Source organism: Solea solea, chromosome 3, assembly GCF_958295425.1.
Source record: "Solea solea chromosome 3, fSolSol10.1, whole genome shotgun sequence".
Lineage (NCBI taxonomy): Eukaryota > Metazoa > Chordata > Actinopteri > Pleuronectiformes > Soleidae > Solea > Solea solea.
Window position 1 is genome coordinate 13288567 of NC_081136.1, and position 25526 is coordinate 13314092.

At 41.2% G+C, this 25526-nt stretch overlaps 1 protein-coding gene across 1 annotated transcript; it reads left to right on the top strand.

Moving 5' to 3' along the window:
• The first annotated feature begins 5706 nt into the window (after nucleotides 1–5706).
• On the top strand, nucleotides 5707–23498 carry ntn5 (netrin 5). Its single transcript, XM_058626242.1, has 7 exons — nucleotides 5707–5931; nucleotides 11974–13439; nucleotides 15114–15302; nucleotides 18164–18313; nucleotides 21542–21592; nucleotides 22637–22717; nucleotides 22819–23498. Exons 2-7 carry the CDS (start codon nucleotides 11984–11986, stop codon nucleotides 23415–23417), a joined length of 2526 nt encoding a protein of 841 aa, XP_058482225.1. The 5' UTR covers nucleotides 5707–5931; nucleotides 11974–11983; the 3' UTR covers nucleotides 23418–23498.
• Nucleotides 23499–25526: the final 2028 nt, after the last annotated feature.

Sequence of the window (25526 nt, forward strand, 5' to 3'; positions counted from 1 at the left end):
AGCCAAACACTGTTGGGATGACAACAGCAAAGCTTTGTGGTTAAATGTCACAAGGACAGGTTTGGATAAAAGCTCATCTGTCTGACACTGGTCACTGTTTGTTGAGACTTGGACCTGAAGCACTTTACAAAGCCAGCTTTCAAGACGGCGAACACAAAGTGATTATTCAAAATAAAATGTCAGCTTAGCTGTGGAGCATGCAAATATTGGAAACAATGTGTGCAACAAACCTGGGGCCAAAACAAACCTGCTCAATGCTGACACCTAGTGGTTGCACTTTTTTTCCCCTTCACACTTACTCCATCTCGAGCTCAAAACAAGTCTCCCTCTTACTCTAAAATTACTATGTACAAAAAGTAAATATCAGAATCAAATCTATCAATCAATTTATTGTTATTTTTTATTATGAACTCCCAATAAATTAGAAAAGGGGAATTATGTGCTCATAGTTGCTTGTTTAACCTTGACGATCCAATGAAAAAATCTCCTCCACTTATTCCTAACAGCAAATTCAGTTTAATACCATATAATTTAATATAATTATATGTGACAAACATGTATTCTTTTTAAATCACAAATACAGGTTTTTTACCTGTCAGGTGAAGATGGGTCAGATGCTGATCAGTCACAGCAAAGCCACAGCACAGCGGTGAAGTCACGTCCGGCCACAAGAGGGCACTGAGGAGCAAAGAAGAAATTGATCGTTATGAAAATGATTCAGTGTTATTTGTGTTTAGTGCTGAATATTTTCAACAACACAGGTGTCAGTTGCAGGATCAACAACATAAATAGTAAGGTCAGATTTGCCTCAGGTAGATTTTGTGTACATTTTAAAAAACCTTTTCTGAAATCTGTCATCACTGTATTAATCCTACTTTTATTCCATTTATTTAAATGTGCCCTATTCAGCAACAAAAAGGACACAAATACAACTTGGTGACAAAGTTTATCCAACATTTCAACCAGGCTGAAATCAAATGAGAGGAGGAAGATTCTGAAAGTTTACATTGACTAAAGAGGCAAAACAAAAATGAAAAAAAGATGTGGGGAAGAAAAGAAAATTAAATATTGAGAAACCGTCAGTGCCCTCAGTTCTTTCATTAGGCACACTTGTTTTGTCTGTTAGTCCATTGTTTCATTTTTTGTCTTTGGGTCATTTATTTATTTATCTATTAAGATACAAAAAACAAATGTACATTGTACAAAATGGGTTAAACCATGGGTTTAAAGGCAACATTTAAAAAGCCTTCTTTCCCTGATTATTCTGTGCACTACTATGATCAATGGATACGGTTTCAATCTGCAGCCAAATTAATTTGCTGTGGTCTTGTTTTTATGATTATTCACTTCACTTTTTTTTAGAATAGAATAGAAAAAATATGTATTGTCCAGCTGGAGCGTGAACATTTTGTTTAAAATTGCTCAATAAATCATAAATAACACATGGTGAAGATAAACCTCAGACTAGAAACGAGACCAAATACAAAGTCTTTAAAATGTAAGGTCACAGAGGTCACATGCCGTTCAGTGATTTTGTTGTTTTTGTACTTTCTACATCTAATCTTTTCTTTTCTTTTTCTTTAAGAATAATAATCATAATAATCAGGATAAAACAGTTTTGTTTTAATTTAACTGGAAACCCTTGATTCCTGCAAATGAGTTCCTCATTTAACTGTAAATCAAAAAAGAATCAAGCGCCCAAAGTAAAACGAGAGGCATTTTAGTGTTATTACTCTTTGGCTAGTTAAGAGATAATGGATGGACACTGTGTGGAAACACATGGATGCACTTGGCGAATGTGCCCGACCTTAACAGATGTCTCCACCATCATGACGTAATGACAAAGACTTTCTTTCTAAATACTTTATTTAACGCCTATTAAACGTATTTGTCCAATAAAGTTTGCTGGTTGTTTAATTGCGGCGTTGTAGAGGATCAGAGGGGAAACCACTGTGGACATTTGACTCTTGACTTTTGCTCTTTGAACACAACAGGTTAATTGGTGACTTTGTTTTTTATGTGTGTGTGTGTGTTGGTTGTTTTTGCTGCGGCGCACAACAACAGTCTGTTCACCATCTCCATCCAGCGCCTGTCAACACTTGTGCCAGAGACACAGTGAGGGAAGCGTGGAAAACAAAAACACTGCATTAGTATTCATGGAAACCAGGACCATTTTCCACACTGCTATTGTGTTTTTTTGTTTTGTTTTCTTTTGTTTTTTTTGCCAAGTCATTTCAAAAGCCAAAGAGCTAAGTGAAGAGTTTTTGTTTTTTTTTTTCCACAAAGACATCCGTGCTGCATCAACAGAATTCATCATAGTTATCATAAAAAAATAAAAAAATAAATCTTTGCTCTTTGTTAAGAGGAAGAACAGTTCAATCCAAACTGTCCAGAGGTAATAGGTCAAATTTACATATAATTACCTTCAATTATAACTTAATTTCCTTCCCCCTGTAAACAATAAGGGCCTGAGGGAACTTGATCTCTATGTATACATAATCAGATATGATGCATAAACCTGCAGGTCACAATTAAAACATGCATCATACATGTGTATTTAAGGTCCAAATAAACGTTATAAAGCTAAGACACTTTTTTTCTCCAGTCCCATACATTAACAACATTTAATATGCCTCTATAGACTTGAAGGATTTTTCCTCATCGTTTCCTGTGCAAAACAACCAATATCACGTAATTAGAAGTTTAATTATTATTATTTTTACCATAACTATGATTTGGGTCCAAATTAACACCCACATATCCAAATTCAATAAGATTAATTAGTTTTCCCTTCCATTTTTTTCACTTATTGTTCTGGTGGGAAAAAAAACTGTTTATACTAATTGTTGATATGTAGACTGAACAGAAGAGGGTCTTACATGGATCCTTGAGGTACACCAATAGTCATTAGATATATATTTGTATAGATAATTTAGCAATTAATATTCAACTCACAAAGATTTTTAATAGCAGTTACTAGCTATATAGCGATAGCTGTTTGTGCACAATCTCTTAAATTTCTTTTATTGCTCTTTGGGAGATTATAAATATTTTTTCCAGATTATTATATTAACCTGGGGAAAAACATTAGGGCTAAGTATTAATAATACATATGGAGGAAAATATATATTGTTTGTGTGACTCATTTTAAATATCTAAATCTTTGCTGTTGTAGTTGGTTAAAATATTGTTGGAGTGATTGTCTGATTGATCACTATCATACACTATAGACTGAATAGTAACATGTCCTTAAATAGATCCTTGAGGAACACTGTTTTTTTTTTCTTCTTTGCTCCTTTGAATATCATTTATATACGGATTATTTTTCTTAGTTTTGTCTCGAAATAAAAATGTATTTTAGCAAATGTCATTCTACATTTCATGTGTTTTGCAAACCTTTCTCTTTTAGGCAGAGTTACAACCATTTTTCCAGAACAGCACATTATCCCATTATGTCACATTATGTTTTTTTATGGGAGCATTTAAATGTAAATGAGAAGAAAATGCAGACTGCAATGATGTAGATTAATATAATTTCCATATATTGCTTTTCAATGCCCATATCTGATCATTAGACTAAAGTAAGTATGTATAAGTACCATATTGGAGCACTTTCCCTCACTAATCCATCAAATAGACACCCATGTATTGTGAAATGTGTTCTTATTCTGTCACGGTGGCTTAATGTTGACTTTTATAATTACACCTCTGTGCTTTTTTTTTATTATGATCTGAGTCTCAGCACGTTCCCTCGCTGCAGGACTCAAACATTGGCAGCACTGCACACCTGTCAAGGACCACCTGCAGAGAATTATCAAGCACGACGACAATGTCTTATATCACTTTAGCTGGGACTTCTGTTATCGCTGAGCAGATATTAGTGCAGCTCAGCTCACTCATATCTCTCCTTTGTGTTTTAACGCTGCGACATTGATGCGTAAACGTGCCATTTCACCCTTCTAATTTTCTTTATTGCACTTGTGCTGCGTCCAAGGATAGCATTTCTCAAGTGCACTGTAACTACTTGACACACACACACACACATGCATACACACAAAGCACACACCTGGGGAAACATTCCTCGAGGGAAGTCATCAATCAGTTTTATGGCTTTCTCTGGGAAAGTTTCCTCCTTTCCAATCAAGCATCTTCTCTCTCTCTCTCTCTCTCTCTCCCCCTCTCTCTATTCTGTCTAATATTTCCATCTGTATCAGTTTTGCTTCACATCTGAGAACAATCCACTGCGGCCAATTAACTTCAACCATTATTCCTATTCCACCGAGGGATAATTGGAGCAAACTGGAGGGTGAGATCTCTGCCTGGACAATATGAGACAAGGCTACTGCAACATGGCTTCTCTCTGTATCCTCAATTTGCCTGCCAGTGGTAATAAACCTGAGGTGGAGGAAATGCACAGTGTAAAAAAGAAAGTCCTAACAAGTCCTGAAATGCTGAATTGAGTCTCAAAATCCATATTTTCTGCTGTAGCCACTTGAATTAATACTCTCTCCGGAGCTTGTGGCAACAAATACAGCTCGGTGATTTGTTTTCAGATTAATTCTGATTCTCAGATTTCTATAAAGAGAGTGTAATGTGTTGCCGCTGGTGGAGGAAGTACTCAGATCTCTTACCTAAAAGGTCCTCAAGACATATTTTTCTTATCATGAGCGGTGAGATCATGCAGAGACAAAACATTTTCTGCTGTTGCTGGAACAGCTTTGGCTTTTTTCAATAGAGAGATTTTTCCGCATGCATGTGTCTGTCTGTGCTCGTCTCATTGTTTTTATTGGGCACCGTTGGGAAAAGCATTCTGGAGTTTTTCAATAAGGGAGAGATGGGGAATATTATGTCTATTATATCTAATCTGGTAGTGGAGGAAAACATGAAAAAGTAATTTATTCAAGGCACATATACGAAAGCAGGTCTGGAAGTCATCTGTAACTTAACTCTTAATATTTAGACCAGGGCTGTAAATAAAGACAAAAATAACTTTGTTTTTTTTTTCAGTTGATCAAATTGTAAAGTACGACATTGTCTCTTTCAGGCTGCTACAGTATTGTTGCTGAATATAAACATGATCTACTGTAATAAGATTCCTGCACTGAAAAGATTGTATTGTATATTAACAGTATAAATCTTGTGAGGACCAAAAGAAATTTGAAAAAAAGTGATTTTGTGTAGAATATCTGCCAAATTACACTTTATCCTGTCAATTAAAATGTGTAAAATGAGTACAAAAAAAGTCGAGATAGAATAGAATAAATAGTGTAAAGCACTTAAGAGGCAAATCCCTCCATTTGTAATTTGATATATGATAACTTTTGTTTATAGTACTTCAGAATATATTACACAAGCAAGGTGTGTATGTCCACATTCACATTAGATACCAGTTTGTCAAGTTTGTCTCATTTGAACATTATTTGACAAAATAAAGACAATATATCCATTATTCTGGATGGTTTAAGAAAGCGCCAAATAAGAAGTATTTTGAACCTAAAATGAACCAAACATTGAACTATACGAGGTTATCAGTGGGTTTAATAATGCTCTTGGTTTTACTGTGATGGATATGATACTTTATTTTGTCATGGGAGACCGTTTGGCAGCGGTGCGCCCTGCGTCAAACAGGATGTGGCTCCGCTCGGGGTGGTGGGAGCTCTTTCGGCTCCAGATATAAGGAGAGACACCTCCCAGCTGGTCCCGTTAATTTGCCTCCCTCTCCTCCTCCTCCTCCTCCTCCTCCTCTTCCCCTTCCACTATACCCGGTGTATTGCCCCCTCTCGGTCGGTTTATCTCGTGTCCCACTGTCTCTGCAGACGAGCTGGAGGAGGAAGTGGATGTGCGGACACTTGCTGCGCTCCTCTTTAATGACCAGGACGCACCGCGGGAGCAGGGGAAGTAAGGAGAAGAGGAATCACAGGGACGCACATGGTGAGCACTCCTGATTTATATTATCGTACCTCTCTCTCTCTCGCTCTCTCTTTTTAAGACTCAGACGGTGAGACTGCTGTGAGAGTCGAATGTGCAACTTTTCTTTCTCCGTGCGCGCAGAGAAGAGACTTTACGCGCAAGTTTTACGCAGCGAGTGCACGGCAAATCTGAGCCTGTGGTATTTTTTGTGACTTAAGAATAACATTCGCAGTCAAATATTATTTGCCACATGTTACTTTAAATTGAATCAGGGAAATATTTGGCACTCATTTTGTGTAGATGTAGATCCAGTCTTATACAAATTAATTATTTCAAGTGCCTTTATTTATTGTTAAAAAAAAGTATTATACAGAGACGTTTTAAATTTAGACAGCAAGCTGTATAAAATGTCTGATTTATTACATCGATAAATCCGTTGCCTAACATTGAACTCATCCAAGTCATTTTGACTTTACAAACTCAGACTTTATTTAGCCTCTAATTGTTTAGTTTTCAATAGATAATTGTTCCATTTTTAATATTAAGAATACTCAGTCTAATATTGTTATGTTTGTGTCATTCAAAATGAAAACATAAATTACGTACATGACAGGACGATACCAGGGTTTGCAATTAGTTCATCTGATCTTGGAATAATGTCTCCCCTCAATACAAACACATGCGAGTAATTACGACAACGAGTTTATTTTCTTCAATCACAATTCACTTGTTTGATCGCCTCCCACTGTAAATATTATTCTTCCTCTCTATCCCGCAGGATAAAGCGAAATTGGCGGCTGCTTAACGAGAGCAATTAGCACAGAATGGCTGTAATTAAGCTTCACTCTCAGCGTCTGCCAAAGTCATCAAGACTAAAACACGACCGACGTTTATGTGCAACGAACCGCAGCAAGTGAATCATTCTTATTAGTCCCAGCGCCATTAAATGCAACGCAAACCGCAAACTTGTGTGTGACTCCAGGCTCTTTGAACGTCTCACCTTAATTTCCCTGAAGTCTCCCTTTTTTTCCAGTACCTGAATGCAACACTAAATATATCATATACAATCTTTTTTTAATCTATGTATCTATTGATATATGCACATGTAGATAAAACAATACTAACATATATAATAATATAAATATAATAAAAGTTGTGTGTGTACGCCATACAAACTGATAATATACAGTAAAATAGCATCATGCTGTATATTATCCATCATCTATCCATTGATATAGATACATAGGTAGACATAATAATAATACTGAATAAAACAATGAAAAAACAATGCCTTTAATATACAATATATTACTGTATTATAATCTATAAATGTACCATATATTAACTATCGAGACACATAGTGCTTACCATTTTGCATATGCAGCTGCACATAGAAACAGTGTATATACAATAGACGATACACTACATGTTATCCAAGAATCCTAAATAAAATAAAAGTTGCATAATTTAGGTGCATACATGCACATCTAAATGGTTTTTATACTGTACAATATATAAAATCGTATTATACGATATACTGTATATTATCTGTCTATACATTAATCCATACCCGATCCTAAATAATATAAGAAAGTTACATCTATAGGTGCCTATATCCATATATACTTACATTTATATGTAAAATAAAAGGTGTGCATACGTATGTGTGTGTGTGTGTGTGTGTGTGTGTTACAGGGGCGTACATTGCAGTGCAGTGGAGGGCGTTAATGTAGCACACAGTAGTGAAAAACAAATATTAAAACAGGCTGCTTTTAAAATATTTTTGTTTCAAAGTTTATACTATTATACTATTTAATAGTGCTGTAAACAGTCTTTGCATCTCCATCGCTAACCTGCTCTGCCACACTGTGTGTGCGTTTGTGTGTGTGTGGATGCAATTGTCGACGCAGTCATGACCAGTGGCCTCACTCTTATTCCCATCATGCCTGAGGTTCGTCTTTGGCGTGCCTGCAACGCGGAATCACAATGATTTCATTTCCATCTGTTTTTCAATATCAACATGTGAAGCTCAGTGCTGCGCACACAAAGCCGCTTGCCAACTAGTATGAGGCTATAAAGGGAGGGGGGGGCGGGGTGTGTAAGTTGACAGGAAACTTAAATATCAAGTGGGTGACATGTGGTTTTTTATTCAAAAATTAAATAAGCAGGACAATGAGGGTCAATGCAGAGGCAGAGGCACCCTCACATGTATCTGTGACGGTGCACTTGGCCCCCCGGGGGGGGGGTGCATTGAATGCACCGGGGTTGGCGGTTTATTGTTGATGCACGTCTGAAGGACGGAGGCCTTTTAGCTAAAGATACGAGCAGTGATAATCCATTTTGTGCTGTCTGTTGCTTCCACCTCCTGCAGGCCCCCCCTCCACTAAAATTAGATTATTACACCTAAAACAGAGCTCCTGGAATCTGCTCCGTGTGGAATAACACACACATGCGCTTCAACTGTGCAAGCAGGAATGCAGTTTGGGAATACAGACGGCATACGTAGCCTCTCTCTTCTCACCCAGTGTTGTATTTCTGACCGGCTGAGGACAATTGCAAATTAACAAAGGTGTCAGTGTGGTAACATGCGCCAACAGGTGCTTTGCTGCAGCTTCAAACATGTCGGCTATAAGAGAGAGCTCATATAATTGATCATATTTATTTAAAGGCCCCCGAGTCTTGGAGCAGAGTTGCAATGTAGAAGCCTGGGAAATCGTCCCAGTGACTATCACCCGGATATAAAACTCTTGTTCATTTTTATACAAACACCTCATTTCGTCTTTTGAGACTCGCGAAGGTGCAGAGCAACTCAAATCTAAAGTGTTTGTCTCCGTCTTGCTACGCACATGGCTGGACAAATCTGCTGTCCATGACGAAGAATGTTAAAATGTGTGAGACAGGCCAAATCCAGCTCATCTGCTCACCAGAACAGCCCCAGACCCAGACAGGCCCGCAGCTCCAAAGTGTGAACAGACCAGAGCGAGTTACAGTAACAGGTAGAAAGAGACTATACCACCAGCAGAGATTTTACGATCATTTTAAGTCTTCATTTTCTGCCAAAACACAATAAATTAGTTGTTTTTTTTTCAGAATAAAGCTCTAAAATGTGACCAAAAAAGATAAAATCCCATGTTGCAAATTTATTTTTATAAACTTAGCTTCTTTACACTTATCTTTCCTGACCATTCAATAGTAGAAGTGCACTACAAGCCCATTATATTGATTACAGTCTAAAAAAGTCAAAAATCCTATTTAAATCCATTTTTACATTGTAAGGCAGTTGAATATAAGAAGCAGTCTTTGCTATTTTGCTGGCTTTCAAATGTGTAAGACAATAACAAAGAGCATGTTGTTACCAATACCTTTTTAATAAAAAAAAAGTAAAAAGAAAAAAAGAAGAAGCGTAAAACATTTTCCTTCCTTATGACATTTATCATTTCTAATCCTCCAACTTGTCAGGCACTTTAATTGCATTTAATTACACCTCAACAAAATGAAGAATGAATGAAGGTTTACGTTAGGAAATCAATACGGACTGCAGCTTGTTGCTCCGGCTTCGAGCACTGACATGAGTGGCGGTTTCCTTTCTCTCCTCTGTACGACTATGCTGTAAACATGCCCCCAGGTTGTCAGCAAGTATTTTTCCAGCCACTTGCCAGCCAAGCATAGCTGCTTCCACAGATCACCCGCAGGAGATGTCGTTGATCTTATCATACCACAATTTGACTGTATAAGCTTTTTGAGGAGGCGTGAAGAAGTCTCACTGAATGCTGTCAAAGTGGAGGAGTTCTTGTAGGGGTTTGGTGCAGACCTCAATTTGCAATTTTCTTGTGAGAAGGAATAGGTGATGACAGCCTCTTTTACACATGAGCTATTTGTAGTCAATACAGAGCACCTTGACAACAGGAGTGGTGTAAAATACCCCTGATGTCTAGGTTTGGCATTTTTGACCCATCAAGTGACACTTAAAACGGAATGCCGCTCATCCGCAGTATGTTCTTCCGATACCCCGGCCGTGTGAATTTATGGAAAGCGGCAGAGAAAAACACTTGAAACCATATCCGATGGGTTCTGGTGGCTGTGCCAGACAGATGATCTGGTTTCAGAGGAGAAGAGAGTCTGGATTTGGCCTAGTGGGGCGCATTAAAAAACCTCAGGGGCCTCTCTGGGATGAGCATCCATTTATCAAAGTGGTTGTAATGGGGCAATGTTTAATTAGTCATGTAATGTGACAAAGACAAGAGCAAGTGCATGTCATGGGAATGTTAAACAACCCCCCCCCCTTTCCCTTTGCAGCCTTACATGTTTGAACCACCACAACCCTGAGCTGTTACTCGTCCACACTCACGTATCATTTCCCAACCATGAATAATTCTTTGTCATACTCTCAAAGCTCTTGAATTTGCTGATAACCTTTGCCCTGCTCATAATCCTCTCTGACAACATCTTCCCTTCCTACACGGCCAAGACGTCACCACTGAATGAAACCGAACACCTAATTAATCACACCATCAGCGTATAAGTCCAGCTTTTTATCAGTGAGTTCAGATTCCCACGGGACATGTCTCGACATGTCAGGAATGACCAGCCGAGGCATTCTGGGTCCCAGGAATGCGGCTCACTGGCATCAGGGTCACAGTTAGACCGCTCATCGCCGCACTCGCCACTTGCGGTGTATCCCGTGGCAGCTTCGCAAAGAGTGAGGGGGAGCCTCAAATGTGGTGTCCGATCTCCCCCTTTTGTCCTTTTACTATACAGTAGCTTTAACCGATCCTACCATGTCTTCTGATTTCGACCTCAGGAGGAGAGCAGCTTGTCCGAGGGCTTGCCGTAGCCTCCGTGCAGGCCCCGCAGAGCTGTGTGGTCCCTGAGGGGAGCCTCATATTTCGGTCGTTGGCTAATTGAGCAGGATGACGAGGCCGCAGAGGCTCTCTGCCACGTCCTCTCCTACGGGTTTGGTTTATGCAGCCCTGCTGACTTTGCTGTCAGTGTCAAACGCTTGTTAGGACATCATCAATCTCGAAGCAGTTAAGAATATTCCCAGACCAGAATGAAGGGGGCAGGTGATAGATGTGCGGGGAGATAGAAGGGCAGGGGGGGAAAGCCGTTTGAAAATGTGGAAGGAAGGCAGTTATTGATGTAAATATGACAGACCTCTTGAGAAAGAAAGGGAAAGAAACCCAAAAATGAAAGTGGAAATCTGGAACTTTCTTAGCACGGGAAGAATCCATTTAGGGAATGTGCTTCTGGGCTTAGGGTGAGTTATTAAAAACAATAACAACTGGTTCCGGAGAAGGAACATTCCTTGTTCGTTGTGACCACATGTCAAAATTAATCTTGACAGACGAATAAATTACTCTCATCACCAGTTGTAAGGGATTTACTTGCACTGTGGCGACACACAAGCCCGTATTTGTCTTCACCACGGAAGTCTCCACGTAGTGGGCTCATGCTGAACACCCATTTTGATCTATAAATCATTTCCTACTATCCCAAGCCCTAATCTCCCAACTCCTCTTCTCCCCTCCCCTATTTTCTCTTTCTCATACACTCTTTTCTGCTCAATAACCGCTCACACTCAGCCCCCTCGCTTGCCTGCAGCACTGACCAGCGGTAAATGATTTGAAAAGGAGAGAGCCATAAATGTGATGGATGTGGTCCAGGCCGGACTTTAGCCCCAGCTGTTGGGCATGTTTTTTGTCATTTAACACAGACCCACTGGGTGCATGGCCTTCTTCACCCCCACTCATCCACTACTTTTTGAAGAAAGTTGAAGACTAATAAGTTCTTAAGGGTCGCAGGTTCAAACTAGTGGCTGACACCGCTATGATTGCATTTTTACGGGTCGAGACCTTTATTGGCTTCTGCCGTGAGCCAATAAGGTGCAGTTGAAGAGATGCCATAAACTGGTACTGTGTGTTTTCAATAAAAACACAGGTGGGCAATCTTAGATCTCCTTCTCTAGCTTTAAATTTAAGTCGTATAAATCATTCAGATTGTGTCGTTTTACGATGAGACTCCCAAGATTTTCTCCTAAAAATCATCTTTTTCTTTCTTCCATAGGCTCAATGACATGATGTTCCCACCCTTTTCCCCTCCCCCCTTTACCTCTCTTTTCCCCATTTTCCTTCTACTCCTCCTTTTCCTCCCCTCATCCCTTGTCTCCTCCTCCCTTTTCCACACCCCATTGAGCTGGACTTCTCCTCATGACCCCTGCTACCACCTAGATGGGCGCCCACGTCACTGCCTGTCAGAGTTCATCAACGCTGCCTATGGGGTCCCAGTCAACGCTAGTCACTCGGTGCAAGGGCCCAATCACGATGGCAACATCACCGCCCTGACCGACCTCCACAACCCTCATAACCTCACCTGCTGGATGGCTCGCAGAGGCATGGACACCGGGGAGTGGGTGCTCTCCATACCACTGGGCCGCCGCTTTGAGATCACCTACATAAGTTTGCAGTTCTGCCACCAGGGGGAACCATCAGATCCCATTTCCATCTCCATCCTCAAGTCAATGGACTACGGGCGCACCTGGAGGCCAATGCAGCACTACTCCAGCGACTGCCTCACAAACTTTGGGCTGCCATCGCAGACAGTGGCTCGGACCAGGCATCAAGAAACAGAAGCTCTGTGCTCAGACCCTCGTCCACTGCAAAAGCAGAGGGGCGGAATGGTGCTGGCCTTCTCAACCTTAGACGGACGACCGTCCTCACCCGATTTTGACCACAGCCCCACCCTCCAGGACTGGGTGACAGCCACAGACATACGCGTGGTCTTCCATCAGGTGTCCAAAGTTGTCAAGACCAGCAGTTTGAATAAACAGGATGAAGCAGAATGGCGTGACAGTGGAGAAGATGACCGAAGCACTGGGCGATTGGCCTACAAGGGCCGCACTGAAGGGCAGATGAACATATTGAACACGGATAATACACTGCCATTTTTTGACAGGCAGTCCAAACAATCAGCGATAAGAGGGAGGAACAAAGGAGAGAAGGTGGACAAACATGGAAGGAAAAGTCACAGTAAGGGGTCTAGTCAGGATGAAGATGGCCACAATGTGACCAGCAAAGAAGGGGGAGATAGTTTTGGTACGCTCACGCATTCAAAGAAAGGTGGGAAAGGGAGAGGGCGTGGCCTTAAGAGGGAGAAAAGTCACTGGCTACCTTGCCCCAATGGCGACTGTGATTGGACAGTGGAGGGGCAGCGTCAGGGCAACAAAGGGCAGGAACTGAGGAGGAGGCGGAACAATAATCTCAACACGAGGCAGAGTGCAAGGAACCTGCAGGTGGCTCTTCCCTCCACTTTTACCTCCCCTGCCCAAGCTCCTCTGGCTCTGTCGGACCTGCAGGTCGGAGGCAGATGTAAATGTAACGGACACGCTTCCAAGTGTCGCCGTGACGACACAGGTCGGGCAGTATGTGTGTGCGAGCATCACACAGCGGGGCCAGACTGTGACGTGTGTGAGGACTTCTACTTTGACCGACCCTGGCATCGAGCTACACCCACACACCCAAACCCCTGCATTGGTGAGTCATGAAAGTTACACGTCACCCTCTGTTAAATGGAATAAACCTATAAATACATCACCCTCCATTTTATGAAGTACATCTGCGTGTCAACACAAACATCTTATCAGCCAATCACATGGCTACAACTCAATGCATTTGGACATGTACTGTAGACAGGGTCAAGACAAGCTGCTGACATTCAAACCGAGCATCAGAATGAGGGAGAAAGGTGATTTAAGTGACTTTGAATGTGTTTTTTCGTAGAAACTGCTGATCTACTAGGATTTTGATGTACAACCATGTCTAGGGTTTATAGTGAATGGTCTGTAAAAGGGAAAATATCCAGTGAGCAGCAGTTTTTTGGGCGAAAATGCTTTGTTGATGACAGCGGTAAGAGACGGATAACCAGACTGGTTCATGATAGAAGGGCAACATTCTATCATGACACCACACCAGTATTATTTACCAATGTGGTAAAGAATACCACACCGGGTACCATTCCTGACACTTTATAGGGTTCCAGTGTTGCTAATAAGGTGGCCAGAGAGCAGAGGTGGGGGGATTTGACTCGAGTCTGACTTAAGTCGCAAAAGTGAGGACTTGAGGCTTGACTAACGTTGGAAAACGACTCGATGTAGACTTGGGTAAAATGACTCAAAATGACTTCTGGAATATTTACATTTTCTCAAATATTGAGGGGGTTAACGTTCCAATTTGCTTTTGAAACACGGAACACATTGGATGTCTGCTTTTGCGGCCTTGATTTCAAACCTGGCAACCGAGCGACACCAACACCACAACGTGAAATGCCATTCGACACTTCAAATCCCACAAAGGAAGGTAACACATTGAAGTCAGTTGGTTGCTATTTTAAACGAACGCTAGTTAGTGTCTTGGTGGGTCAAAAGCTGGTTATAAGTGCGCGGAACGTGCTGCTTTATTAGGCTAATGAATGCATTTCCAGGGTTTAATATCGGCCTACAGTCAGTATTCTTTACATTTTAGGCTCTGCAGTTTCATTTATTTTCATTTTATTGGTGTAAATTATATATTCTTTTACAAACAATTCAATTGTATGGCACTGTGAAGCTGTCCTTACGTTGTATGAGTTATACAGTGTTTATGTTACTGATAAACTCTAGCAGTTCAGAATGACTTACTAATGTCTTTTTAGCATATTTAAATGTGGAATACCTGGGAAATCATCTTCATCTTCTATATTCATACGACTTAACTTGCTTGATTTAAAGCAGAGACTCGACTAGACTTGGTTGAGGGTAAGACTTGGGACTTGCTTGTGGCACAAACAGATTATCATCTACCATAACAAAATGATTCTGGATTATTGAGTTCAAATATGGTTATTGTAGAAATGTTACATACCGAGCAGGAGTTCTTTGACAGAGGAACATTGAGAGCATGCTGGCAGAGGTAACAATGACCATCTGGTGAGGGAACAAAGTCTTCTTATTTCTGGGGTTTACTGGTGGGAACTGCCAGGGACAGGAAGTGGGCGGGAACCAGGTGATTTTCATCAAGCTTGACTTGAAAAGGAAAAGTGACTTGAGTTTACAATAAAGCATGAAATGCATGAAAACCAAGCGGGTGTTACACTACTGTATAACTAACATTTCACTTATCTTTACCTGTACATTGGAAGTAAACCAAAACCCCTTTTTCTGTTTATTTCAGCCTGTGAGTGTAATGGCCATTCAAACAAGTGCCGCTTCAGCATGGAGGTCTTCCAGCAGTCGGGCCGACAGGGCGGAGGTGTGTGTCTGAAGTGTCGACACCACACGGCTGGACGCCACTGCCAGTACTGCCAGAACGGTCACACACGCGACCACAGCAAGCCTCTGAACCACCGCAAGGCCTGTCAACGTCAGTCACTTCTACATTTATGTGTTAACTGTGTGTGTGTGTGTGCGTGCATGTGTGTGGGTGGTGCAGGGTCAAGTACATTCTTGTTGGTGTATTTGTGTCTACGCAAAGATGCATAAATAAGTTTCTTTACTGAAGTGTGTTTTCCTGGAGGATGAAAGTCAAACCATAATGTGAGAGACTGTGTGTGTGTGTGTGTGTGTGTGTGTGTCTGACAGCCTGAATGCACATCTGTGTGTGTGTTTTTACGCAGTCTCTCTGTCTCGTACAGTTGTACAGAAGTGTTTAAAGGTTCGGTTACATGGTTACATTGTGAGAGTGGACAGCTATTCCTGTTAGCGGTACAAACATGGAGACACATACAAACCCCCCCACTGGGCTGCCACCTGTAACCCCCGTCGTTACCACCGGTTGGCATCTGCTGTGACCCCTGACTTTTCACTGGTCACATGTCCTAAGTGACTGTGACACTCTGGCATGCTTTACTGCCGCACCAATATATCCAGAGTTAACGGGATGGCTTTAAGCTTGCCGCAGGTGCAGGGATGAAAAGGATAGGCTATAATCTAACCGAATTTTTAAAACTGTAGGACGTAACTCTTAAATGTAAACAAATGCCTGTCACTTTCAAACCACTGTCAAATGAGTGCTCACAGCCTGTCTCTCGCAGTGTGGGTTAGGAGACAGGTGGAGACAATGCTCTAGCTAAACATGATAGTTGCAAACAGGTTGAAGTGTGATTCAAAGAAGTAGAAGTAATAGTAAAGTTCCAAGTGCAATTCTTATGCTCAAAAACCCGATCATTCAGCAGTTTGATGAGGTAAATGCTTTGTTTGTTGCCTGTGTACTAGGGCAGGTGGAGCTAACAGCCAAGCTAACAGGTGAATATCCAGATTTGTTCCATACTTTGAAGAAACTCCCACACGCTGCTTCTCGACTTCTAGGCTGTATATTTTGAACTCCAAGGGGTTTTTAAAGTTGGAGTTTGACTTTCCTCCCCACTAAATTTGAATGGGTATCTGAATTTTAGCGTACAGATAATGTTACATCATTTCTGTTCGCAAACATCAAACAGAGGCAGAATAATAACAGCAAAATCACCTACAGTTGCACACTGCAGCTTTAAATTTCCTCCTGCTTTAACTTACAGCTGCATTCAGAGGACACCGGCGATATAATAACTTACTCGGTCCTGTCAGGCTGTAAGAACTTGTGTAAACTTTGCTGGAGTGTGAACAGAGCTGTTTCGAGTGTGGGTGCTTTTCTTTATCTGTCTTTGCTCATCATGTGATAGAAGTGGTAAACAGACGACTTTGCAGTGTAAACCGTGGCAAATCCCGGCTGTAATCATTATACAGCAACACAAAGTGGAAGAGAAATTAATTATAAAACATGATGGGGGCTCTGGCTTCGCGGTTTATAGCGTAAAATCAGCGGGAACAAAAATGAAAATGTATCTTTCTTCCACTGTCAAGCTTTAAAGAACGCCTCATCCCTTATGTGACATCTGCTTAATAACTTCATGAAGGAATTTGTCTTTGTTTACGCATCAGGGCAGCTTAAGAATACCATCCTTGGTGTCAGTCAAGGTCTTGTGTCTCGCTCAAGGACACTCCCGCAGGACAGACGCTTGCTGTCATGCAGGATTAAACCTGAGGTTCTGTCGTTGACGGATGGCTGACTTAATCCAGTCCATTGTACAGCCTTGTGTTTTGTTCAGTGATCGCAAATTTTAACACCTTCTGGCTTAAAATATTTTCTCATGCGTGCATGTTGTCACACGGCAATTTGCCGTCTTCTCCTCAATGCCAAAGACGGTCAAGCACACAGCCGACACTCGCTTGGCTCCGTGCTCACTTCATATTCATTCAATTGAAATCTTGTGCATGTGAAAGCAAACCTGTATGACCACAGCCGGGTGGGTGCCAAAAAAACTTTATATCTGCGTGACTTGATATTTTTATTTTCATAGCCATACCTATAATGACTGTGTGTAATTTGAGGTAAAGGACTGTGAGGTGATGAGTGCAGAGAAACGACTCCCCCGAGCTCCAACAAGCATTTTAACATCTTTCAGCTGTTGTTTCAGATTTGTAGCTGCAGTGCGTAACTTTTGGGGATTTTTTTTTTTGTGCTGTTGATGTTATTATTCTGCTTCTGTTTGGTCTTAGTGGACGGAAACTCTGTAACATTATCTGTGTGATGTGTCCTTCACCTGAAAACAGGCTGTCATGCAATACTATCAGACCTGACTGAGGGAGCGTTTCTGCATATACAGAGGTAGACAGGAACAAGAAGTGTTTAGTAGAATTCACTTCTGAAACTTTTTTTGGGCACTTCTTTGGGTGCTACTATAAGAACAAGTCAACCTGGATATCCACCAAGAGGCACATCTCGTCATTTTATGGTTCAGAATGTTAAACCCTGATCTGTGGGACGTGTAGGCTGGATGGCGATAGCCATGTCAGCTATGTCAATCGTGTGACATCATACCAGTGTGACACAATAATAGCCCGCCAATAAATTCAACTAAGTAGAAGAATTGGACGCAGTAAACACTGCTGCGTGCTGACATCATTTTTAAAAAAAGAAACACACAAGGTTTTGTATCCTCTCTCTCTCTCTTGTCGTGGAGCATGGTATATTTCGAAAATCTTGCATTTTCCATTTCTTTTTTTTCCCCTAAAATGACGATTATTGGTTGACCAGTCAACAAACTGCAGTGCCAATATGCACAGATTTGTACAGATTTTGGTACCCTTCACAATTGTTGACAAGTATATAAGTGCATGTAACTGAACGAAACTGAAATGTAATGTTTTTCAGGTAAAAATAAATAAAAATGTTTGAATCTTTTCCAGCATGTCAGTGCCATCCTTTGGGAGCAGTGGGCCGCTGGTGCAACCAGACATCAGGTCAGTGTCTGTGTCGAGATGGGGTGACCGGCCTCAGGTGCAACCGCTGTGCCCCAGGATACAAACAGGGAAAGTCTCCTCTACGGCCCTGCATACGTAAGTTTACAGCCAGGAGTCGGCCTCATTTAAACTGTCAGATGCTGTTATACAGAGACTGTCCTCGTGGGAAAGGTTTGCATAGATACTAGGTTTTTGTTTAGCCCAACAGATGGACAAGATCATAGGAGGAAGTCTTCAATGCTGGTTACTTGCAACCATAGACATCCAAACAGTCTGAGTTGTCTCATCATAACATCCAACACAACAGTGGCAGATGCTGGTCTCTGAAACACTGGACACTGGAATAAATTCTGCAAACGAACAACTCAAACAAGAAAACGTGATAATCATGTAAAACTGAAATGCTATAATTGTGTTTTTTGCACAAACCAAAATGGGCTAGACCTCAGAGCAAATCACACACAATGACCAGCTGTTTGTCTACAGCCTTCCCTCACAAAATCCACACACGGGACTGAGACAGTTTCTGCAACGCTGTCATTCAAAAACTAATTCCGCCTTTCATTCAGTTCCTCCAATCATCATGCAGAAGCCCACTGACATGGAAGCTGAGCTTCCCTGGGAGTCACAATTTTGCCAAATCTGTCCAATCACCGTCGAGCTCACCACAGTGAAAAAAAAACATTTGTTGCCGTCCACCAGTTGAAGCTGGGCTTCAAGTGGTTTCGCCCGTGATAAACAGCTGATTCTGAACGAGCTAGTGACACATTCTAATCACGTTCTAGGGCACGGTCAGTGTTGAAATGTAAATACAAAACCGTACATATTTGACGCCATTTTAGAGAAAGCTGAGCTTCCCTTGCTGTCTTAGAGCAAACGCCAGTGCAACACAACATTCCACCTCAAAATGTGAAACACAAGGTCTGGCTGGTTTGTCTGTTCAGAAACACAATGGCACAAAATGGCCACCTCTGTGAGGCAAGACCCTTGCCCAAAGTATATATAAAAGGCTCATTCTGAGTATACGTACACAAAATGATTTTAATTTTAAAGCAATCACACACACATACTTATGGGAAGTATATTCAAATTCTGCCAAGAAACCCTGCTAAATGTTACACACTGGGCCTTTAATACTTTGTTGTCAGTCATGACAAAGTGACCTCATTAACTTCTCCTTCAGCCTCATTTGCCTGTGGCCTAAACGGATTAAACCTCAGATCAAGAGCTCCAATCCTTTATTAAACAGTGTCTCGATATTAAAGGGCCGCTGCAGCCTGGTTTAATTTGGCTCAATCTCCAAGCATGTCCCCTTCTCATCGTCCCTGGAGACGGTTTCCATAGCAGCATTAACATGAGCTGACCACCACGGGGGGGAAACCTCATCTCCAGCTGATCTGTGATGAGCATCTGATCCAGTGGATTGTTGCTCCTCCTGTCTCTGCTCATGACCGCTACCGAACCTCGGCCCCGAGTGCTAATCCACGTGTGCTCACCGGGATAAACGCACAAGTGCCGACAACTACACAGGCACTAACACTGTGTAAGCTCCAATCAGGTGACATCGGGAGCCAGCGGCGACGAGCTTCACACCTGTCGCACTGCGGCTCAAAGCGCCCCCATCACAGAGGCCAGACTCATAACTCTCCCAGTGAAAGGAGCGAGGCAGAGAAATCCTTGTTTGTTTTTACTGCCGGACCATCTCAAGCTATGTATAGCATCTCTTACTGCCCCTCACCCGCCAACGCCGCCACATCCACCTCAGCTCCTCCTCTCATCTCACACAGACTTTAGCCGGCCTAAACTTAAGGGCAGCTCAAGAAGATCACAACATATCACTACGCATTTGGTAAAAAGTGCATTTTTGCTAATTAAAGGTCCAGTTGGTAAGATTTAGGTGGTGAGTGTAATTGCTTTGAAATAAAAAGTATTTTGGTTTTTGTAGCCTTAAAATAATACCATTTGCATAATAATAATAATAATAATACTAAACTTTATTTATATAGCACCTTTCAAAACACTATTACAAAGTGCTTTGCAGGATACACACACACACACACACAGCAATTAAAAGTCATCAGAACATAAACCAGACCTGAATAAAACAATAAAAGCCGTAAAGTAAGACTCAAAAACATCAAAACCGTGATAAAACATGATATAATAAAGGCATTAAAAAGGTTTAGCGCTTGCATTTTGAAGGCAGCCATCTTGCACCATCATGTTTCCACTGAAAAAAAATAAGTAGTACATTATTACTCGAAGCAGCAGCTACACAACGGAAAAAGCCTGCAGAACTCTGCTGCTCATTACAGCTTAGATTCTTTAGCCGGACTGAAGTTGTCTCAGATTTCGTCTCATGATGAATTCATGCTGCCTTTAAACCACATATTTGAATAGATGAAATGATTCAATTAGTTGTGAACGCCAATAGTAATAGTAGAGGGATAAACCATCATGACTCAGCAATGAAATGATAAAAAGTAAAGCTTATTTTCTGCAACAGATCAGTTAATAGACTGAATATACAGGTTTTGAGTTTTATATACACGATGGCTTAATTTATGAAATTAAATGAATTTTATTTTTTTATTATAATTACATTTTCCCATTTAATGCTGTTTTTAAGTTTTAGGTTTTATAAACCTTTTTACACTTTTCTTTGAAGAAAAACTACAAAAATATCAAAAGGTACAGCTTGGAAAAGTAGCATTCATTTCTGAAGATATTAAACAATACGCAGCCTCAATATGATCCATGTATGGAGTCAGTGGTGTACGTACATCCACAAACACACAGTGACTTCCTGTTGTTAAAATAAAATGTGTGTGTGTGTGTGTGGGGGGGTTCAGCTGGGTGGGGGTGTAGGATGTCACTGTCCCAGTTGTGTCAAAGAGGACGGGACATGAACGCGGGAGACACAGCGTTGGCTTAGTTTTATATGGCTGCACTGTCACACACACTTTTACTAGCGGCCTGGATAATGTATGGACAGACCAGCAGGTTGTTCAGTTTACACACACACACGCACACAACACACACACACACACACACACCAACTTTATTAAGCTCTGTTTAATGTTTGAGACAAAACCATGCAAGAGTAAAGTTTGTATCTCGTGTGTCTTTGGCCCATAAAAGGACCACACAAACAGCGGCGATGACACGGACAGGCCTCACACACACACAGGCATTCAAGCAGAACAAAACTAACACACACACACACACACACACACACACACAAAGGAGCATCAGCCTGACAGCTTGTGAAGACAGCGTGTATCTATTCCCGTCACCTGTCTGAAACTGTGTTTATGTTTGCAGGAATTCAAGAAGCCGCTCCGACGCCTGTGTACCAGCCTCAGTACAGCATAGGTGAGTGGATTCACTGGCGAACGACAGACACTTTCATTTATTTATTAGCGACAGCCAATATCTATTTATTTATGTTTGTTTTTTCTGATGTGGCCTTTGCCTGTAACATGCCAAGACAAATACCTGTTGTCATGAACATGTGTTCTTGTCCTCGGATATCTCCCCAAATATTATTTACGGGGTTCGTTAAACGGAGATGAATGAATCTGTAGAATATTAGTATCAGTAGGATGATGCACCTTTCAAATGGGGCCAAAAAATATAGTATAGTCAATATAGTCAAGTTTAGAAAAACAATGCATTCATGCCTGTGCATGAATTTTACATAATTAGTATTACATGCATAAGACAAATTAGAATGAATTTAAAGTGTAGGAGAAGATTTCTCCTTTCTTTTTAAGAAACAGAGTTTAAAAACCTGATTTTAAAAAGTAAAAACATAGCAACAATCAGTGGCCACAGGAGAATACTAGCTTTTCTTTTTAGGCTTTTCTTATCTTTACATTTCTGGCTTGCTTTTATTTAGGCTCTTATTTGCCTTCTCTTTAATAAATCACTTTAGACAACACACAAAGTGTGTGTATACACTATAAAAGAGTAGCATTTATATTCTGTATGAGATAACTACTACTTTCAGTTAAAGGGAATAATAATAATAAATGCAGGCCAGTGTAATGAAGACAGGAGGAGAGTGCACACCTTTTCTAGTGATGCAAAAGTCAAATGTTAGTTTAATGTGAAACAGACCCTGATGACGTCGTCTGTTGTTGATTTTAACAGAAAGGACCTTGAACCAAATGTAAAAAAAAAAGCTCCTCCAGCTTCTCAATGCAGCAGCTAAGCACTCCCTCCTAGTGGCGGCTGGAGGAATGTCCCACCTGCTCCACTCGAGGGTCATCTGTTAGTCACAGGATACTGTGATGACAAATAGAAGCAGCCATATTGTAATTAGGGGAGAAGACATGTGCTGATATGCTTGCTATGAAATGATACCGTGTCATTTGATGAATTCTTCCTCCCTTCTCTTCACTCTCTCTATGCTAGCGGAGGAGTGTGTGTCGTACTGCCAGCCTTCTCAGGTTAAAGTCAGGATGAACTTAGAGACCTATTGTCTCAAGGATTACGGTTGGTTACATTTTCTTCTTTTTTTTTTTTTTAATTAACAATAATAATAAACCAAGTATAAACCAATGATTGATTGAATGTTTTGTACCTTTGCATGTCAGTGCTGAAGGTGCAGGTGAGAGGGATGGAGCGTTCAGGTCCCTGGTGGCAGTTCTCCATCGCAGTCCAAACTGTCTTCCGCACGGGGTCCTCCTCCCACGTTCGCAGGGGCCCACATTCCCTCTGGGTCCCCGACCGTGACCTTGGCTGCGGATGCCCCGCCCTCCACGTGGGTCGGACTTACCTCCTGATTGGCGCAGAGGAAGGAGAGCGGGGCTGGGGCCCAGAGGAGAGACGCCTGGTGGCGGACCGCTCCACTCTGGCCCTCCAGTGGCGGGAACACTGGAGCCCCAAACTCCGGGGCTTCCGGGGGCAGGACAAGCGGGGCCGCTGCCCTCCAAAGTCCCCCGACAAGGACCACCACAGGGAGTCGTCAAAACCACAGTCAGGGTACATCCCCCCTCACCTGCTGACTCAGAAAGACACTGACAATGTGAACACACACTCTGCAAAAGTGGACATAACTCACACGGACACACACGCTCAACCAGAAGGCACAGTAACCACCACCTCCTCCCCCTCCTCCTCCCCCTCCTCCTCCTCCTCCTCCTCCTCACACACCACACCTGCTCTGGTGTGTTCAACTCCACGTCCTGAATAAAACTAAATATCTATAAGAAGAGAATTAAAAACAAGATGACTGGGAGAAGAAAGAGTTGAATTTACACGTTTGGCCTGAAGATGGGATTATTTCCTAATCCCATTTTCAGGCCAAACGTGTAAATTAAACTCTTTAAAACTCTTTGAAATACAGGAGTGACTTTATGTATATGAAACAACAAGGTCAAAATCTGATCTAAAGATGTGAAGAAAAACATGTTTTTACCATGAGTCAGAAAATATCGGCCGCGGCCACGTTGTCAAGAGGATTTAAATGTTTTCTCTTCATGAAACGATTTCAACAATTAAAGTGGATGAAATTCTAACTGAAAAGGCCACACAAGATGTTTTGTTTTTAGTTTGAATCCTATTTATTGTTGATTTATTTTTACTCAAATAAAGGGGAAAAGTGACAAAAAAACAAAACACATAAAGGTAAATGTTCTACCTCACATTTCCTGCACACAAATGTAACCAAAGAGTATTCACAGATGGTTTGTGTCGTGAAAATAAATAAATAAATGAATATATATATATATATATATATATATATATATATATATATACATATACATATATGTATATATTTTCTTCTGCATTTTGATAAAGGTTTTGATACATATGAGGCCAATAAAATATCTTTGACTTTGTTCTCTCGCTTTTTTTTTTTATATTCAAAATTGAGGACTACACTAAAAAAAATGATTATAATTACCACAATATTGAAACACAGATTCCACATGGAGACTCCATACTGGAGTTTTTCCAAGTGTTTCTTTAAATTGTGCCTCATTATGTTACTTTATTTTTTTTTTCCCTTTGCATTTATTTTCAATAGTTATATTAAGAAGCACACACACACACACACACACACACACATTTTGCATTAGTTCTGTATAATATTCAGGGAAATTGACACTATCTTCAATCTGCCGCCTCGGCGGACAGCTGACGTGAAGACCAAACTAACCCAAGCCTCATTTTCTAATCGTACAGGAATCCTGGGAGAGACGCGCACAGGCCTCAATATGGATCTAAAAGCATCGGCCTGGCCTGTCGTCACGGCTTCTGTTTCCATTTGGGAGATATGGCGTCATAGCCCCAGGGAAATAGTAGTGGACAGGCGGGAGGTGTAATAAGACAGATGGGGGATTTCCTATTTGCCGAGCAGCTACCTTGTTTTGGTAGCAGCCATGTCAGTGATTGGTTGTGCTGTAGCCTGTGATTGAAAATGAAAGGAGGAAAAATAGACTCGCTGACTGATGTACGAGCGTGTGTGTGTGTGTGTGTGTGTGTGTGCTGTACTGTTATGTAGTCCAAACATCCAGCTATACAAGGATCCAGAATCAGCAGCTTCTTCGGGGGCCAAAGCACACACAGGAGCTGCCAAACAAAGTCAGTTTTTCTTAATAAAACAGCTCATTTTACAGTCTTGTTGAAGCAAAATAGAAATAATGAAAGAGCAAGTGATGTTTACCATATGTTCCAAGATATAAAATGTCTTTAGTCCGGCCTTTTATATACTGACAAATTACAATCACAACTTTCGACTGACAATTTATGTGTCCTCTGATATTCCATCAAAATGTTATATTGAAATTGAGGACAGAAAAAAAGTAAATTTTATATGAGGAGGGGGAATATGGCCTACAGCTTTTTACCATCTATAATTAATTATAATTAAGAAAGAGAAATGAAACATGCTATAATGGTAGGTTTTTTAGAAAGGTTACACTTTTTAAAATCCTGGTTTGAAAACACTAAATAAACGTTCCATAATTAGAACATAAATAGAAAAGTTATTATTTAGTTTCCTGACAGTTTGGTGTTAGAAATGTAGGGATATGTGTGTGTGTGTGTGTGCGTGTGTGAACACACAAAGCACCTGCTGTGTGTGGCGGCAGGAAACACCTGTCAGCGGTCGTCTCCGCACAGCCCCCGTCGACATGAGGGGGTTTGATCCCAGAACTACCCTAACACACACACTTACACAGACACTAACAGACAACTTAAGCCCCCGCAGCTCTCTGCTGTGGAGGGAGGGAGCACGTTGTCTGCGGCTTTGTTCACATTAAAACGACAACAAACACTTTACTGAGGACGAGGGCGA

Bases quoted from the DNA above. Each gene is read 5' to 3' on its own strand.
- ntn5 (XM_058626242.1), top strand. From the start codon at position 11,984: ATGATGTTCCCACCCTTTTCCCCTCCCCCCTTTACCTCTCTTTTCCCC. The intron at 15,303-18,163 runs GTCAGTCACTTC...AATCTTTTCCAG, and splicing joins CCACCGCAAGGCCTGTCAAC to CATGTCAGTGCCATCCTTTG. The intron at 21,593-22,636 runs GTGAGTGGATTC...TCTCTATGCTAG, and splicing joins CCAGCCTCAGTACAGCATAG to CGGAGGAGTGTGTGTCGTAC.